Here is a 19,297-nt window from a genome sequence, read left to right on the forward strand (position 1 = left end):
AGTTTGAATAGATGCTCATGCCATCGGCCCCTTGGTCCATCTGTTTCAAGCCCCACTGCAAGATGTAATGTCCTGGGTTGGAATCCTAGATTCTCCATAACTCTTTTTGGTCTCAGTGGTCTATTGGATAGAGCATATGCATGGAGAGAGGAAGGTCTGTGGTTTGATGCGTCATGCCAAACAACGTTAAAAGATGGTAGGGCTGGGACGAGTCCAAATTTAATACCCGGGTACCCACCCTCCTATTACCTGACTCTACCAAGGTACCCACTGTAGGCCTCAAGAGATAGGTACAAAATGTCCGATTGGGTATTTTTTTCCATAGCCCTGGCAAAACGTATTTAAATACATGTATTAAACAATCTGGCCATGCATACACTGAAGTTGACTGAAGTTATATCTTTATTCAACCATGTGAAAAGTCAGAAGGAATGGGTGCATAGTCAGAAAGAAATGCGAACATTAGTGACTTGTAGTGTAGCCATAGAGTTCTAGAAAAGTTTTGTCATTAAACAATATATCACATGACTAACCACGGGTCCGCATAGTCCTGTGGGTACCCGGGTCCTACTCAGTGTTTATATCAGTGGTCTAGCATTATTAAACTGGCATTAATCCCCCCCCCCCCCCCCCCCACACACACACACACACACACACACACACACACACATTCACCCTATTGTGTGTGTATATAATTGTAATAAAGGCGACGTTAAACCTCACCTCACCTCACCTCACCTCACCTCACCTCACCTCACCTCACCTCACCTCACCTCACCTCTTGGCAAACATCTCCAGCATCCATCACTTAAAGTTCTTTCTCTTGGTTTACTGACATCCCTGAAAGTTAGCTCTATAAAATTAGTCCAGACTAGTACAAGCAGCCACACACACACGTCGCTATAGTAGTGTAATAATCTTGAACCCAATGTTAACCCCCATTTCACATCACCACCTCTTGTGCAAGTTTTATTTGGAAGAATGATTGATGGCTGATTGTTTCAGAGTAACGCAGCCCTGAAGGATTACAACTATCAAGACAGAGACAAATCTGCAGAGAAGGAAGGTGACGGATCAAGTAAACGTACAGAGACATCAACCAATAGCAAGACATCAACATCAAACAGCAGCCTAGCAGACACGGACAAGGAAGCCAGTGTACTCAATTGTCTTGAGAAAAATAGTGAGAGGACTTCAAGAAATGAGTCATCTTCAAAATCCGATGAAGGAGCGGAATCTGGGAGCAGAAAACATTCAAAATCAGATGGAAAGCTTCAAGGTGACGTCAAGCAGAAAGAAGCAGACGTCAAAGAGAAAGGAACAGACGTCAAAGAGAAAGGAACAGACGTCAAAGAGAAAGGAGCAGACGTCAAAGAGAAAGGAGCAGACATCAAAGAGAAAGGAGCAGACGTCAAAGAGAAAGGAGCAGACGTCAAAGAGAAAGGAGCAGACGTCAAGGAGAAAGGAGCAAAAGTCAAGCAGAAGGAAGATGAGAACAAGGAAAAACGGGGAGAGAATCGGGACAAAGTTGAGCCTGAGGTGGTGGTTCTTGACAGCAGTGATGATGATGATGACTTGCCAAGCTTCCACAGTCTGGCAAAAAGGACGCCTAAAAGTAAGGCGATGTCAGTTGAGGGCAACTCCAGCTTCACATCATACAGAGACCGAGAGGTGGAGGGTTCACATCAGTCAGGACAGACAAAGGTAGGCCAACGCTTATATTGTATGATCTCCTCGGGGATTCCAGGGCAGCGTAGCGCTTTGGTACTCGCCATTAAGTACTCCCCCTTTAATCTTTTACATCAGAACATCATGCTTGTCATCACTATGAAGAAGTCTGAATAGATTCCCCAGCTAATATTTGTTTTGAAATAGAACCTTGGTGTAGATATTCTAATTAATGCCCTATGTTAATAGACTAATGATTAATTGCGATATTGAACTGGATTAACTGAAGTTGAGTTCGAAAGATGTGATTCCAACTTGATAAGTCTGCAATTTGTCATTGTCAGAATTTCGAAGAAGAAAATTAGTAATTTAAGCATTGATTGGAATAGGGGTCGACACCCTTAGTCGTATCCAACTAGACCACATGGTTATGTAAAATAATTATATTTTGGAATAAGGCAACTAGTCTGTCTAGATTGTTACTAGTCTTGGACTAACAGACTAGTGGCCTTGTTTATCCCTGGACCTTGTGGAGATTGTGGGACTAGTAGCAGGAGCTGTGACTTTATTATGATTTGTTCACAGTCTACAGGTCCTACAGCTGAAGTTACCAAGGAACAGTCCCCTGTGGACTCTCTTAGTAATGAAGTCAAGAAAATGGGTTTGGGACAAGGGGAAGACAACCCTTTCTTAGACCTCACTTTGGAACAAGCCATCTCTCGGAAGAGAGACTTACTTCAAGCCCTCCATAAAAACAAGGTTAGTGTGATAGATTGTGCTGGCAGGTATTAGAAAATTGGTTCCTGACTGGCAAACTAATATTAATTCTCACTTTTGCAGCCTAAAATATTGATGGAGTAAACATAAAATACTATTATTAATTTTGAAACAGCTTCCTATGTTTAAGAATCTCACTGATCAATTTAGAATTGAAGTATTCTAGAATTAAAGATTTAGAATTAGACACATTTCACTTGTTTGTGTAGGCAGATCCAGAGGGGGGTGGAGTGATGTGCACTCCTTTGTGCACCCTATCCCCTTTGCCCTGAGGGAAGTTTCGAAGAAAATAATGACATATTGGGGACGTGTCATTTGTAGGGCAAAAGAGTTACTGAAGACGCTGATAGATTGTCATTCATTTCCATTTGGGGACTTTGTTTGTAAGAGCAATTTTCAACATGTAATGCAGGATAAGTATAAAAAAATAAGAAATACTCTGATTTTGGAATTATTCATCTTGCAGGAAATCGCTCGTAGAGTGAAACTGTCCAATCTTCCTGATGGTGGCGTTAAACTGACGCAGGTGATAGAGACCCTCAGCACCAGTGTCAGACAGCTGGATGAGAGGATCGCTAAAGGTGAAAGTCTGGTCAATATTAATCTTATCAAAATCATGTCTTAGTGATTGCTACTGCTACACAAGTTCTGAGGACATCCCATAATACATCACGTCAGAACAACCTTTTGTGAACTTAGGCCAACCTATGAAATGTCTAACAAGAAGTCAACCTTAGACAATCAGAAAGCAGGTTTCTCTAGCTTTAGGGCACTAGTTTCAAACTGGTGACTTCCATTCCAGACTTATCTTTGACAAATATCAGTTCAAAATATGAAAACTATACAGAAGACAATTGTGGACGTGATTGTGTGGCACTACTTCCAAGGGCTATAGAAAGTCTCTTCCAATTAAAATGTTTAAAAGAGATAGACATTGAAGCAAGAGACAGACAATGATATTGACGGAATCAGTTGTACAGCCTATAATTGCTGTTTGGAAAACTCAGTGGTAACCTTTTCAAGGTTGCATGATTGGAAAACACATTCTGACTGGCACTTTCTGTATCCGGTATGCAATTCTCTGATTGGTCAGATGAAAGGTCGTTATGAAGTGACTCTAGGTGCAGTGTAAACTAAGATCTGATTTAAATGAGATTGGGTCAATATTGATAAAATACTACGGGACTGGGTGGTCAGTCTTGCTGTCTTGGTTGAGGCATGTTATCGTATCCCAAATGTGTGGATTGATGCTCATGAATCAATCACTGGATTTTCTGGTCCAGACACGATTATTTACAGACCACCAATATATAGCTGAAATACTGCTGAGTGTGGCGTTAAAAAAAATAAAAAATAATTATTTGTCATTATTGGCTGACATTCTTGATGTAACTGAAAATTGATAAAAGCGGTATTACTATAAACAAAACTTGGCCTTGAAAGGTATTGTGCTTATGAAAAACATGGCCGCAAAAGAAGCCATTACTTTCTGCTGTTGCATCAGATGTGTGAGGAATCAACTGTTCTTCTCAGACAGATGGTGTTCTCATGACAGGGCTTCTGTCCACAAGGGCATCTGTCCACAAGGCCATCTTACTGCTAACACGAAGAAAACACTCATGCCATCACACTGGCTTACAACAATTGTAATACAGGTTTCTCTTTGGATTGAGATATCTTTCGTTCCTTTCAGGAATCATTCCGTCGGTGGATGTAGACAAAGGGCCTCGAGTTGTACCCCCAGTTACCCAGGTTACGACAGTTCCGACTGGACAGGCAAATGGGCAACAAGTGATCAAGGTGATGCCAGATGGTTCCAAGGTCGTAATGACGTCTCAAGGGAGTACTGGACCACGTCAGACATCTCTCCTACAACACGCAGTACAGATTCCAGCCCACGTGCTGCAGCAGATGTATGCAAGTAGGTCGCCATGGTTACTGCAGAACTGTGGGATTGTGCTGGGCATGGAATGAGCTTGTAAAAATTAAACAGCAAACAAACAAACAAACATCATAACAGGCAACAATATGAATCAAAAGGTCATGCTTGATGGCTTGGTTGATAACATGTCAACATACCTGATGCCATTTTAACGTTGGTTATATCAATCAATGGATGGTCTGGTCCAGGCTTGATTATTTACTGGCCGAATTCATTCAGCTGGAATATTGCTGAGTGTTTTGTTTACCAACAAAAACCTGACTATATTGCACGAGTTAATATTGAAAGATATATTTCCTTAAGCCAGATATGATACTCTGACATACAATAGAAATAAAAATTATAATAACTGATACCATAACTCATGACACAGCAATGCACATTGCAGAAAGACCTCCTGAGGTTGGATATAAAATTATTGTTCCCCTGAAATATTGTCTAAATGAAAATAAGTGATACCTTCACTCAGAGCTGTTCCTTACTACTGGTACAAGTTTTTTTGATTGTGAAATATGAAAAATAGCTGATTGTAAACATTGTAATATGGTTGAAATTAGGGCTGGGACGGGTAAATCGGGTACCCGGGTCGGGTGGGTACTGAGTAGGACCTGGGCACCCACAGGACTACCCGGACCCGTGGTTAGTCACGTGATATATTGTTTCATGACAAAAAATCACTATAATTATAACTACATGGTTACACGACAATTTTAAATCTCTAATGTTCGCATTTCTTCATGACTTTGAACATGTTCCTCCTGACTTAAATATGTTTGAACAAAGCTAAAACTTCAGTCAACTTCAGTTTATGCATGATCACATCGTTTTATACATGTATCTAAAAAAACATTTTGCCAGGGCTACTGTCAAACTATTCCCAATCGGACATTTTCTGCCTATCTCTTGACACCAACAGCGGGTACGTGTGTAGGGTCGGGTAATAGGGGTGTGGGTTCCCCGGGTAGTAAATTTGGACTCATCCCAGCCCTAGTTGAAATGATTGCTTTATATCTGTACTTATTCAAGAACGTGTGCTGTTTCAGCGAACCCCCAGGCCATGCAGCTGTACGGGGGCAGGATGACCGGGGCAAGACTCCGGGAGGTCTCCTCCATCACAAAGGAGGCTCTGGAGAAACTGCACAAGTAGGTCAGCCATGACTAGTCTGTTGTGACTAGTCTGATGTGATGCTGGGTGTCTTTAAAGGGGGACCACTCTGTTGTGCTGTTGGAGTGTCTTTAAAGGGGGACTACTGTGTTGTGACTAGTCCATTGTGATGCTAGGGTGTCTCTTAAAACAGACCAGTCCGTTGTGATGCTGGTTGTCTCTAAAGGGAGACTACTCTGTTGTAACGCTAGGCTGTCTCTAAAAGCAGACCACTCTGTTGTGAAGTTGGGATGTCTTTAAAGGGAGACTACTCTATTGTGAAGTTAGGGTGTCTTTAAAGAGAGACTTCTCTTGTTATGATGCTAGGGTGTCTCTAAGAGCAGACCACTCTGTTGTGACCAGTCGGTTGTGATGCTGGGTGTCTCTAAAGGGAGACTACTCTGTTGTGATGCTAGGGTGTCTCTAAGAGCAGACCACTTGTTGTAATGCTAGGTTGTCTTTAAAAGCAGACCACTCTGTTGTTATTCTGGGGTGTCTTTAAGTGGACTAAGACTATTGTGAAGGGAGACAACCCCATGACCAATTGGCTCTTCTCCTGGTAACATGATTCAAACCATTTCACACACACTTTGTTAGTCTGTTGTAGCAAAACTTATGGTATAGATCAGGGGTCCGGAAAATTTAAAATCCCAATCGGACATTTGCATTTAGGCCACGCCCCCTTCAAATAGCGTATTTTAGTACAACTTTTCACACACATTACAAGTTTACGTATTCATAATATGATGAATTATGAATTGTTTCAATTTAAATTGTTTAATTCACCGGACAATTAATAACAAATAATATTATTTTAGATTTACATGGAAAACATCCGTTTGTTTCTGTTATAATAACAATCTGTTAACGTAGTGAACGGTCTAATTAATATTCATGAGTTATATTCATGAGTCTGCTCAAGTGTACGCGTTGTAACATTTGGATCGAGACTATTATCCCATATTTGGTTATCACCTGACCTCATGGGAAAAGTTTTTTTTTAAACTAAAGATTTTTTTAAAAACAAGACAGATAATTTAATCACAAATACTAAAATATCGTTGATAGCAATAGTTATTTGAATACTTTTTTCATCTGTACTTAATTATTGACCATAAAAAAATTGGATATCGATCGTCCGAGAAAGCAAAATGGCGGTCAATCAAGATTCAATATACGACTAGCTACTGAAAACAATAAAATCTGCAAATCCTCATTGTATGTCAACCAAGTGAAAGTCGTTAGCCATGACTTACAAAAGGATCGTCCAGACTTTGAGGGTTTGGCAGATCCGGTCGACTGGCTGTCGTCACGCTTTCGCTTCTTGTCTGAGGTTTCGTATCGTAGCATTGTGAGGATAATGAGGTACATCGATGATGCAAGGTATTAATGTACAGTTGTAAACACCTTTCACTCAAATTAAGAAGATGTTCTCAGTAATTAATCCTCGATTAATCAGTGTCAACTCAGTTTATTGCCTATTACAGTGATTGACCGATTGGACTATCATGTAGGTACGATGTATTTACAGCAATCAAAACAAACAAAGCTTGTCAGTGTAGTTAATCTTCATTGTGTTCCAACTGCAGACAGAAACTGCCCAGTCCTAACTGTTGATCATGTCCGGTCAAAATTTAAGAATGTCCGGACAATACTTTTTAAAATGTCCGGTAAGCAATATTTTAAAACGGACATTTGAGATTCCCAATCGGACATGTCCGGCGCATATGACGGTTTCCGGACCCCTGGTATAGATCAATTTGGCAGTTTAAAGTTACCTACTTAAATTAAACATTTCATGTTTAAAATTCACGCAAAGCTCTATAATAATATACCCCAACAGTTACGTGTGCTGATTAGTTGTGAACCTGAGTTTAAGTACAATTCAAGGTATACAATAACCACATTTACAGTTAACTTGTACAATGTTCCTTGTGCATGGATTACCTCCCCTGTTGCCAGGCAGCTGGAGTCGTGTCCCTCAGAGAGTGAGGAACTGGAGGACCCCCGGGGTCTGACCGTCCCCCTCATGATCCACCAGAGACAGGCCCTAGCTTGGTTGTCATGGCGAGAGAAACAAACACCGTGTGGAGGAATTCTGGGTAGGTCTGTCCGTAACTTTTGTTGACCATGTTTGACATATAAAATGCACTGCTCCAATTAGCCCTTGTGTAAGCCAAAGGAGAAGTGTATTATCTAACCCAAATTTTACAGAACATTTATCAACAACTTTATGCTTTAAACTTACTTTCCCAGAACGATAGGAAAATATGTCTTCTGTGACATGTATTTAAAAAAGAGGTTCTTAAAAGTGTTGTGATTTGTCAGCGCCTCTGTTGTCTAGTGATTCACTCACCTGATTACAGATATGAGGATTGTATGTTTGATCCACTGTCATTTGATTTTACATCATTCCTCACATCCCCTGGTCTACATTGTGTTCAAATGCAAAATGTCCCGTGAAGCGTGGATCGATGCTCGTAATATCAATCACTGGATTGTCTGGTTCAGACTCCATTATTTTCAGACCGTTGTCATATAGCTGGAATATTGCTGAGTGCGGCGTTAAACAAAAAGACAAAAAACAATCAAATGCAAAATGTGTATCTATCGAGGGACATCCAGATGTTACAATAGCTCCGGAAGTTCTAAATATAAAAACCCCAGAATGGCGTATAAAATATCCACGTTTATGAAATTTAACCCAATCGGAGAACAATAGGATGATGTCACTGGAGGTTTATAAGAGACACTAGACAATAGAGACCCTGTATGTGTTATTCAAGAAAGCCAAGCAAGGCCTAGAGTGAGTCCTGAAGTACAAGGGGACATGCCGTCATCTGAGGCTAATTAGACAAGGTTTCAAATAGGCATCAGAGGCATGGATGGCCCAGTCATCGGAGGCACTGCAGTTGTGTCCCTTTGTGTGTCAGAAACCTATGATTGTGGGTTTGGATCCTGGTTGGTCCTGATTATGTTTCTAGGTTTGTCAGCACCATACCCATGTTCGTGGGTTTCACTTAAGAGGTAAACGTCTCTGCCTGCATCAATTTGGGTTTTCCTCACAGATCAAGATGACATGCCGTGATGTAACTGTTCAAAGCAGCTTGACATCCAACTCACTTGTTCTTAAGTACACACCATCGTTATGGCGACAAAGTCATGTTATGATATTAATCATCAAATTCAAGTAAACCGAAAAAACCCAGGCCATGCCTACTAATGGACTACTGTTGCCTGATTGGCTGAACACAGAATGTGAAGGGCTTGTGTTGCACGATCGTGCTATTTGATGTAACTGATTTCATATTGTTGTCCTGAGGTTTTTGTGTGTTAATGATTGTATAAGCATTCTGTGAAGTTGTTATTGTTGACATATTTATATAAAGAGTTTACTTTGATATGTTTTTACATTTATGGGGTTGTAAACGTGAAAACTGGTGGGCACACTTGAATTTCACAATAAACTCGGTTCCTGTTCATCCAGGCCATTTTCTCACTGAAATATATTGACTCACTTACATTATATAATCTGGCTTCACAACAGTATTTCACAATGTTTATTCCGAGAATTCAGCATTGAAATTGCACACTGGTTGCTTTGGAATACAAAAATTACATTTGTGTTGATGGGGTCATCGACAAAATTATGGTCAAAGTGTATTTGATGTTGTTGATGGACCAATCAGAATGCAGGATTCTAAGATAGTCATGGTAGAATAAAGGTAATCACACAGTTGTGTTTTGTTTGCAGCCGATGATATGGGACTTGGGAAGACGTTGACGATGATCTCCTATATTGTGAAACAGCGGGAGATGCTGGAGACTGGCACGGATGAGGAGAAGTCAGCCTGGCTGAACAGGGACAAGGAACTGGAGAAGTGTAAGCTACAGTGGTGTGCCATCTTGTTCCCTTGACTGTATTCCCCCTAGAGATTCCGGGGACCTCTCGACTGTATTCCCCCTAGAGATTCCGGGGACCTCTCGACTGTATTCCCCCTAGAGATTCCGGGGACCTCTCGACTGTATTCCCCCTAGAGATTCCGGGGACCTCTCGACTGTATTCCCCCTAGGGATTCCGGGGACTTCTCGACTGTATTCCCCCTAGAGATTCCGGGGACCTCTCGTATGTATTCCCCCTAGGGATTCCGGGGACCTCTCGACTGTATTCCCCCTAGGGATTCCGGGGACCTCTCAACTGTATTCCCCCTAGAGATTCCGGGGACCTCTCGTATGTATTCCCCCTAGGGATTCCGGGGACCTCTCGAATGTATTCCCCCTAGGGATTCCGGGGACATCTCGACTGTATTCCCCCAGGGATTCTGGGGACCTCTCGACTGTATTCCCCCTAAGGATTCCGGGGCCCACTACCTGGAGCTGACAAGCAACAATATATACTACCCAAAAGAAGTTAAAGAACTCCCAATTGATTCATATTTCTATTGTTAATATTATAATATGTTATATATAATAGCTGCATGTGTGGATCTTTGCTCATGCTCTCAACCACTTGTTTGCCAGGCCCTAGGCTCATGATAAGTTGACAAAAAGCCACCATCAAGCAATAAATATTAATGCAATGGTGAAGATCATATGTAAGATATGAAGACATAAACCGTGGGAAGGTGTATATGTCGTGTTATGCATTCCACGTTTTATAAAACCAAACGAGGGACATTATTACCACATTTATCCCAAGTGATACCACAGTAACGATTTTATCTTGCCGACATGTTTTAATATGCTGTTGTTAAAGAATTCAAACAAATTGATAATTGACAGAAGACAGCTGTTCCATCTAGCGGTGTCAATTGACTTTTGTTGGAGTTTTTGGCTTTGTAGCGGAGTAGTATTTTATCAAGATCACATGAACCAATCAGATCTCATTATTCTGACATGGACGTAAGATATTCTTGAATGCAATGTTAAACCCCATTCCATCTGACCGTTATCACTTCTAAGTTTTGTGTGTCATAATGTTCTATGTCTTCTCAGTGGATGCATCGGTCGTGCCATCACGGGCAACTCTTGTGGTGTGTCCAGCGTCCCTCATCTATCAATGGCAGAAGGAGATTGAGAAGCGAACACGACCAGGACTTCTGAGAGTTGAAGTCTACCATGGTGCTAACAGGGAGAGAAATATACTCAAGTAAGTTGTAGCCTCCGTAGTCCCTCTACCGTGTATAACCATCTATAATCAGACATTTACCTGTAGAAACCTTCTAATTGATTTGGGACTTTGCCGCCTCCGTGGTCTAGTGGTAGTGCGTCCGCCCAGAGAACAGAAGTTCAGGTGTTCGATGACTGTCCGTGTCATACCGAAACATGTTAAAAGAAGCTACTTGTTACTTTCTTGGCGCCCGGCATTATGGGCCTAAAACAAGGATTGGTTGCTTTGGAGTCAGTATACTGTGTCTGAGTTAGGTCTTCATGTTAAACTGCCGCATGGTATCTCAGTGTACTAGGAATATAAAATCAGTTAGTACTAGTACAGGCAGCCACACGCACATGTTTACGGTCGTATATAAGTGCATTGTAAGAGGCAACTAACGGGATCGGGTGGTCAGGCTCACTGACTTGGTTGATGCATGTCATTGTATCCAAATTGCGTGGATCCATGTTCATGATGTCAATCACCGGATTGTGTGGTCCAGACTCGATTATTTACAGACCGCCGTCATATAGCTGGAATATTGCTGAGTGTGGCATTAAACAAAAAACCAACCAACCAACTATATAAGTGCAACAATCTTGAACGCGATTTTAAACCCCATTTTACTTCACCTCATTTTGGACTTCACTCTCACATTAAGCTTGTAATACGGTTCAAGGTGTGGGTAAACACTATGTGCTCTGTGCAGGCTTGCAAAGAACAACATTGTCCTGACCACCTACAACATCGTCAGCAAGGAAGTGGGCGTCGTCAAAGGGGAGAGTGCAGATGAACCCGTCACAGATGATAAAAAGGTGAACAGGATAAAGAGTGTGATATAATGTGTGTGCAGGAGCTATTTGAGGTAATATTCTGTGTGTATCTGGAATATTTGAGGGGATATATGTGTGTGAGTTATTTGAGGAGCATTATGTGTGTATAGTTTAAGGGGATTTTTATTAATACAGGGTACTGTGAAAATCTTCTCAAACACAATAGGAGCATTTTCCATGTCATCTTGTTCAACAATGGATCTAGCCGTCTCCGTTGTCTAGTGGATAGAGGGTCTTTGATTTTAGTGGATAGAACATTCCATGCTTTCTGATAACTAAAGATGTTAAAAGATGGTACTTGTTGCCTGGGGCTCGGCATAAACAGGTTAAAACAAGAACTGTTTGGCTTGGAGTCAGTATACTGTGTCTGAGTAGGGTATTGATGTTAAACTGTGTCATGGTATCTTAACATGGCTAGCACTAAGCGTCATGATTCCAGACATGTACAAGCAGCCATACCTACATGTACATGCATGTTGCTATTTGGGTGAAATAATCTTGAACACGATGTTTTCTCATCACCCACCCAGTAACTGATCTTTGTTAAGCATTCAGGATTAATTACAGCTAAGTTGCTGGTGGTCCGGTAGCCTAGTGGTTAAAGCGTTCGCTTGTCACGCCAAGGACCTGATTTCAATTCCCGAACTGGGTCCAAGGTGTGAAGCCCATTTCTGGTGTCCCCCTGGCGTGATATTGCTGGAATATTGCTAAAAGCAGCATAAAATCAAACTCACTCACACACTACAGCTAAGTTGTATTGAGGATCTGCAGTGTTAAGTACTCATACCTCAAAGTGAGTAAGGGGGCGGTCGAGTAGCCTAGTGGTTAAAGCGTTCGCTCGTCACACCGAAGATCCGGGTTCGAATCCCGACATGGGTTCAATGTGTGAAGCCCATTTCTGGTGTCCCCCGCCGTGATATTGCTGGAATATTGCTAAAAGCGGTGTAAAACCAAACTCACTCACTCACTCACTCAATGTGAGTAACTTGCTGTATCAGGATTCAGAGGAAAAGACAGGCCCACAGCCGATGATGTTGAGGATCGGATGGGAGAGAATCATTTTAGACGAGGGTCACAACATCAAGAATCACAAGAGTCTGACCGCCATGTCCGTGTCGAAGCTTCGAGCCAACTTCCGCTGGGCTCTCACTGGAACCCCCATACAGAACGACCTGCTGGATATGTACTCTCTGCTCAGGTGAGACAAACGACCAAGGCCCCGTTCCACAAAGCCATCTTAGCGCTAAGGTAAACGAAGTCCCATGCTTTAACAGTGGCTTACTATAGTCGTAGTGCTAAAATAAACTTTGTGCCCTGGCCCAGAATTGATGACATACAGGCCATCGTGATTCTACCATCCAGTCACGTGATTCCATGAGATTGTAACTGCGAATGCATAGACCACTGCAGATTTTGTTGAATATTGCTTAACATACACATACTTAGACAAACAAATCGTCATATGTCGTGAAAGTGGTAAAATTGTTTCATTGTAACCATGGTAACTTGACAGGTTTAACATGTATAGTTTCTGTTACAATGGCTGATTTTAGAACATATTTGATACTCCGTAGTATTATAGCTTTTTTCAGTCTGAAAAGAGATTTCATTGAAACATCTTTTGAGTTTAAATGTTATGTAATAATAATAAAAAAATACCCAAAACCACGTTGAATTTGTATTTTCAGATTTCTGCGATGTTCGCCATTCGATGAGTACAAGGTGTGGAAGAAGCACGTGGACACGGGGAAATGTAAGTGTCATTCAATATCTATCTACCACTGGTTTGACTGACTTGATTATGCAGAGGCCATTGTTATATGCACAGGCCATTGTCATATTTACAGGCCATTGTTATATGCACAGGGCATTGTTATATGCACAGGCCATTGTTATATGCACAGGGCATTGTCATATTTACAGGCCAATGTTATATGCACAGGCCATTGTCATATGCACAGGCCATTGTTATATGCACAGGCCATTGTTATATGCACAGGCCATTGTTATATGCACAGGCCATAGTCATATGCACAGGCCATTGTTATATTCACAGGGCATTGTTATATGCACCAGCCATTGTTATATGCACAGGCCATTGTTATATGCACCGGCCATTGTTATATGCACAGGCCATTGTTATATGCACAGGCCATTGTTATATGCACAGGCCATTGTCATATTTACAGGCCATTGTTATATGCACCAGCCATTGTTATATGCACAGGCCATTGTTATATGCACAGGCCATTGCAGGGTTCGAAATTTAGGGACGCTAAGACGCAAAATGCGTCTTAATTTATGATTTTGCGTCTATAAATCAAAATAAAGACGATATTTTTTGCGTCTTGCTTTTTTCCGTTTAACAATTGGTTGAGAAATACCTAAATTTCTAAATTCACCGTGATAACATTTGATTTCGCGAAGATTATCCTTGATTTGTTTACCTCCAATTTAGAGTTACCTCCCCATTCGCGTTTCCGGGAAAAACTTTTACTTCTTTTCAACTTTCGTGAACGCGGACTATTCCGAGCTCTTTTTGACCAATGAACATATAGCACGGAGATTAATATTATGCAAATGACGTATGTCTATTTTCGGGAGACCAATCAAATGGCGTAAAAACTATGTCATCGGTAATTTATTCAATTGACCCAAGGTCGTTTCTTATTTTAAGATGACATGCCATCCTCGAATCCCAGACGACACCCGTAGGCCGGTTGACTGACGAAGCCGTAGTCACGTCAAAATAGTATATAATTTTATTAACCTACCTGTCCTATGATTAATTTATTTAATCTATCACATTTCACAATGTCTTAAATACGTATTCCATTTCAATTTATCATTTCTTATCGATAAATTAAAAAATATTCACTAGGCTATTTCCCGCAATGTTATTGTAAATAAAATCTCGAAAACACTTTTCGACAACGGGTCCACATCGAACATGTCAAAGAGCAATGTAAAGACATTTCAAGCTATATATTATACAAAGTAATAGATAAAATTTTAAAAATATATCTTAAAGTTGTCAAACTTACATATAAGTTATTATTTCCATCTTTTCGTGCGATCGCGTGTAATGTAAGTCAAATGACATCTCGGCTTTCGTCGTCTCAATTTGGGTGCAGGCTAAAACGGCACCTCAGCAAAACGTCACCGATTTCTCTGGCGAAAACGGCACCGCATTTGGCGAAAACGGCTACTATGTGACAGGCGAAAACGGCACCTCTATTTACCAGGAGGATATTCTCTTGGCCTCACAAAAAATGTCCTGGACAGTAGGGGGCTAATTTCTACTGTAAACTTGTTTAAACATTTCACTATTATTAGTGTTTGTAAGAGACGATGTGAGTTTAATTTCATTTATTTTACTTCAAGGCATGTTATGTTTTCACAATAAGTTGAGTTGCGTATAGGCTAAGTTGGATTATAGTTGGAGTAGAGGCTAAATTCTAATGTAAGCTAGTTGTAACATTTCACAATTATTGGTGTTTGCAAGCGACCATGTTATTTAATATCATTTATTTTATCAAGGTTAAAAAAACATAAGGTGCCGTTTTCGCCAGGCAATAGTAGCCGTTTTCGCCTGAGGCGAGGTGACGTTTTCGCCCATCGGTGCCGTTTTCGCCAGGTGACGTTTTGCTGAGGTGCCGTTTTAGCTATAACCCCTCAATTTCCTCGGTTCGGAGACGATGTTTAATGCAAAAATATAAGCATGAAAAATCTTTGTCACAGCTCGTAACCTGGCACGATTACATCTATGAAGTTCCATATTTCTAATATAGATCGCAATTTCCTGCTTAAAACGTTCAGAATAACACGATTTAACAAAATTCTTTCGTCAAATTCTGAAATTTATCATACCATAGATGTAATTTGATTGGCCGACTTAGGTCACGTGCTCAGATTTGACCAGTCACGAACCTTGTAGCAGATTTTGGCAAAGACAGAGTCATTAGAAACCAATTTTATCGAAGCTTTCTAGCGACGTGTCACATGGCAGTCTTCGACGAACGTGTTATTTGAAAACGGAGGTATCTCTTCATGTTACTGAACGGACAGCCGCTGTTATCGGGAAATGGGTGATGGCAGATACCAGATCTATTTACAATTCTTTTAAACATATTTTTCGAATTGCGTTTTTTATGAAATCTTATAGATTCTGTTTGCAAATATCGTCAATTTTGCGCTTCCTTGGTCCTTAATCTGGACGTTATGAATGTGTTTACATTTTCATTATTTACAACGAACATAATTAAGTTGTAAATGCATTATCTAAATAATGTGATAAACATAACATATGTTATAAACAATAGGATTGGAACTTGAAATGATGTATAATATGTGGTAGCAAAGATGTTTTACAAACATGCAGATATTTTCTTTGATAAATGTTTTATGAGTGTAATTTAATTACTTTGTTATCTGAATGTCATAACATGCATAATCAGCCATTATTTATATGCAGCATAAATCATGATCATCATGATCATGCAATCTTGTGATATATATTTTGAAGTTTTGAGTTGAGAAAAAATAATTGCTTGTTGATTTTTGATTTTGCTTGTAACTTTTAAAACCACAAGCAAAAATTTGCTTGTGCCTAAAAAAATTAAATTCTAACCCTGCATTGACATATTTACAGGCCATTGTTACATAGCTGGAATACAGCTGACAGCAGCAACAGTAGGTCCTTGCTCACATGAACTGTGGTCTATCTTAATGAAGAGGTTGGCTTGATTATTTCCCCAGCCCAAGGGACGACCAAACTGAACACCATTGTCAGGTCGCTGCTGCTGCGACGCACCAAGAACCAGACTGGGAAAGAAGGGAAACCTTTAGTAAGCATCTTTGTCTCCCTTACCTCTCGACAGTCAGCAGTAGAAATCTGTAATGAGTAGGTAAACTGTGTACAGTTGGTATGTAAACTGTCTACTGTAATTATTACCAGTCTAAAGCATGTAAACTCTCAATTTACTTTGAACATTGTTCATCTTTTTCGTCAGGTGAATCTACCAACGAAGTCAGTAGAAACTTCTGAGGTCCAGCTGACACCGGAGGAGAGAAAGATATATGACAAAGTCTTTGCCCAGACAAAGTAAGATGTTTTTAACAAACTAAACAATCGGCTCAACTCTGCCTAGTTGTTCCGTTGTATGCATACAATTGAGTTTTTTCTTTTTATTTAACAACATGTTGATATGATTTTGCAGACTGTTCATATCAAGGGTTTGAAATTCCTTTTATAAGTGTTTCCATGGCATGGCTGAAATCATTATGGCATGGTTGCAATTATCATGGCATGGTTGAAATCATCATGGCATGGTTGAAATCATAATGGCATGGTTTAAAATCATCATGACATGGTTGAAATCATCATGATATGGTTGAAATCATAATGGCATGGTTGAAATCATCATGGCATGGTTGAAATCATAATGGCATGGTTGAAATCATAATGGCATGGTTGAAATCATCATGACATGGTTGAAATCATAATGGCATGGTTGAAATCATAATGGCATGGTTGAAATCATCATGACATGGTTGAAATCATCATGACATGGTTGAAATCATCATGACATGGTTGAAATCATAATGGCATGGTTGAAATCATAATGGCATGGTTGAAATCATCATGACATGGTTGAAATCATCAGCATGGTTGAAATCATCATGACATGGTTGAAATCATCATGACATGGTTGAAATCATCATGACATGGTTGAAATCATAATGGCATGGTTGAAATCATCATGACATGGTTGAAATCATAATGGCATGGTTGAAATCATAATGGCATGGTTGAAATCATCATGGCATGGTTGAAATCATCATGGCATGGTTGATATCATGGCATGGTTGAAATCGTAATGGCATGGTTGAAATCATAATGGCATGGTTGAAATCATCATGACATGGTTGAAATCATAATGGCATGGTTGAAATCATAATGGCATGGTTGAAATCATCATGACATGGTTGAAATCATCATGACATTGTTGAAATCATAATGGCATGGTTGAAATCATCATTGCATGGTTGAAATCATCATGGCATGGTTGAAATCATGGCATGGTTGAGATCATTATGGCATGGTTGAAATCATCATGGCATGGTTGAGATAGGTCCCAGGTGCATTCATGGCTCACTTGGAAATCAGTTTTTTGTTCTGAAAGTACCTTGTAATGATGTGATAAGTGTATTTTGGCACCCGTAAACTGGACAAACACTTTGAAACACATGAAAATATGACCATACTGAATTAAGCGGCTTTGTGAAAAGAATTTAAGATAACCATTTCTTCTATAATATGTTTAAGAGTCTCGAACGTGGAGTTTCACTGTTATGCTGTGCTTCTTTACATTAAGACTAGACCCATGAAGATCCAGGTTAGAATTGGCCTTCTGCAACCCATGCTTGTCGTAAGAGGCAACTAATGGGATCGGGTTGTCAGGCTCCCTGACTTGGTTGATGCATGTCATCATATCCCAATTGTTTAGATTGATACTCAAGAGGTTAATCACCGGATTGTCTGGTCCAGACTCAATTATTATCAGACTGCTGTCTGATAGCTAGAATGTAGCTGATTGAGGCGTTAAACTACAAACAAGCATAAACAAAAACAAGGAAAAACAACACAAAGCTCTCTTTTAAAACTTGTTCAAAGAATTGAACATCAAAGCCACTCTTTTCCAGATCGACTGTGCAGGACTATGTCAAACGTCACGAGGAGAAGGAGATGGGGATACATCAAGGTACCTCCGAGTCTTCGTCATCGTCCAACCCCTTCAGGGACAGCAGTTCACAGAGTGGGAGGGGAGGGGCGTGGACCTCCCATGGGGCAGGGTTTGACAACGTCCCTCAGCCACAAGGAAAGAAGGCTGGAGCGAGCGAGCTGTTGGTCCTCCTCTTGCGACTTCGTCAGTGCTGCTGCCATCTCAGCCTCATGAGGGATGTAAGTGTAGGAGTTGTCTCCCTTAATGTTGAACCTAAAGTTGTGATCCTCCTCAGCATTACACCATGGGTTATTATCTCCCTTACTATTGAACCTCTTGTCTCTTCTTTACTATTGAACCTCTTGTCATCTCCTTTACTATTGAACCTCTTGTCATCTCCTTTACTATTGAACCTCTTGTCATCTCCTTTACTATTGAACCTCTTGTCATCTCCTTTACTATTGAACCTCTTGTCATCTCCTTTACTATTGAACCTCTTGTCATCTCCCTTACTATTGAACCTCTTGTTGTCATCTCAATTACTGTTGAACCTCTTGTTGTCATCTCCCTTACTGTTGAACCTCTTGTCATCTTCCTTACTGTTGAACCTCTTGTCATCTCCCTTACTGTTAAACCTCTTGTTGTCATCTCCCTTACCATTGAACCTCTTGTTGTCACCTCCCTTACTGTTGAACCTCTTGTCATCTCCCTTACTGTTAAACCTCTTGTTGTCATCTCCCTTACTATTGAACCTCTTGTTGTCATCTCCCTTACTATTGAACCTCTTGTTGTCATCTCCCTTACTATAGAACCTCTTGTTGTCATCTCCCTTACTATTGAACATCTTGTTGTCACCTCCCTTACTGTTGAACCTCTTGTCATCTCCCTTACTGTTAAACCTCTTGTTGTCATCTCCCTTACTATTGAACCTCTTGTTGTCATCTCCCTTACTATTGAACCTCTTGTTGTCATCTCCCTTACTATAGAACCTCTTGTTGTCATCTCCCTTACTATTGAACCTCTTGTTGTCACCTCCTTTGTGATATCATTTTCCAC

At 40.5% G+C, this 19,297-nt stretch overlaps 1 protein-coding gene across 2 annotated transcripts in view; it reads left to right on the top strand.

The window, feature by feature from the left end:
- The window catches only part of LOC124138084 (transcription termination factor 2-like), a 34,666-nt gene that overhangs the window by 5,528 nt on the left and 9,841 nt on the right, over window positions 1–19,297 (top strand). For both annotated transcript variants that reach the window (XR_007220100.1, XM_048393279.1), the window contains exons 5-18: window positions 1,006–1,704; window positions 2,254–2,427; window positions 2,912–3,026; window positions 4,139–4,366; window positions 5,431–5,530; window positions 7,494–7,633; window positions 9,286–9,414; window positions 10,527–10,680; window positions 11,393–11,498; window positions 12,515–12,714; window positions 13,205–13,269; window positions 16,275–16,363; window positions 16,529–16,620; window positions 18,222–18,480. Coding sequence is in view for 1 of the 2 variants with exons in the window: in XM_048393279.1 (XP_048249236.1) it covers window positions 1,006–1,704; window positions 2,254–2,427; window positions 2,912–3,026; window positions 4,139–4,366; window positions 5,431–5,530; window positions 7,494–7,633; window positions 9,286–9,414; window positions 10,527–10,680; window positions 11,393–11,498; window positions 12,515–12,714; window positions 13,205–13,269; window positions 16,275–16,363; window positions 16,529–16,620; window positions 18,222–18,480 (2,550 nt within the window). In the remaining variant the exon portion in view is untranslated. The remainder of the gene's footprint in view (window positions 1–1,005; window positions 1,705–2,253; window positions 2,428–2,911; window positions 3,027–4,138; window positions 4,367–5,430; window positions 5,531–7,493; window positions 7,634–9,285; window positions 9,415–10,526; window positions 10,681–11,392; window positions 11,499–12,514; window positions 12,715–13,204; window positions 13,270–16,274; window positions 16,364–16,528; window positions 16,621–18,221; window positions 18,481–19,297) is intronic.

The sequence above is a fragment of the Haliotis rufescens genome, unplaced genomic scaffold, assembly GCF_023055435.1.
Source record: "Haliotis rufescens isolate VD_foot unplaced genomic scaffold, xgHalRufe1.0.p SCAF_12, whole genome shotgun sequence".
Taxonomy (NCBI): domain Eukaryota; kingdom Metazoa; phylum Mollusca; class Gastropoda; order Lepetellida; family Haliotidae; genus Haliotis; species Haliotis rufescens.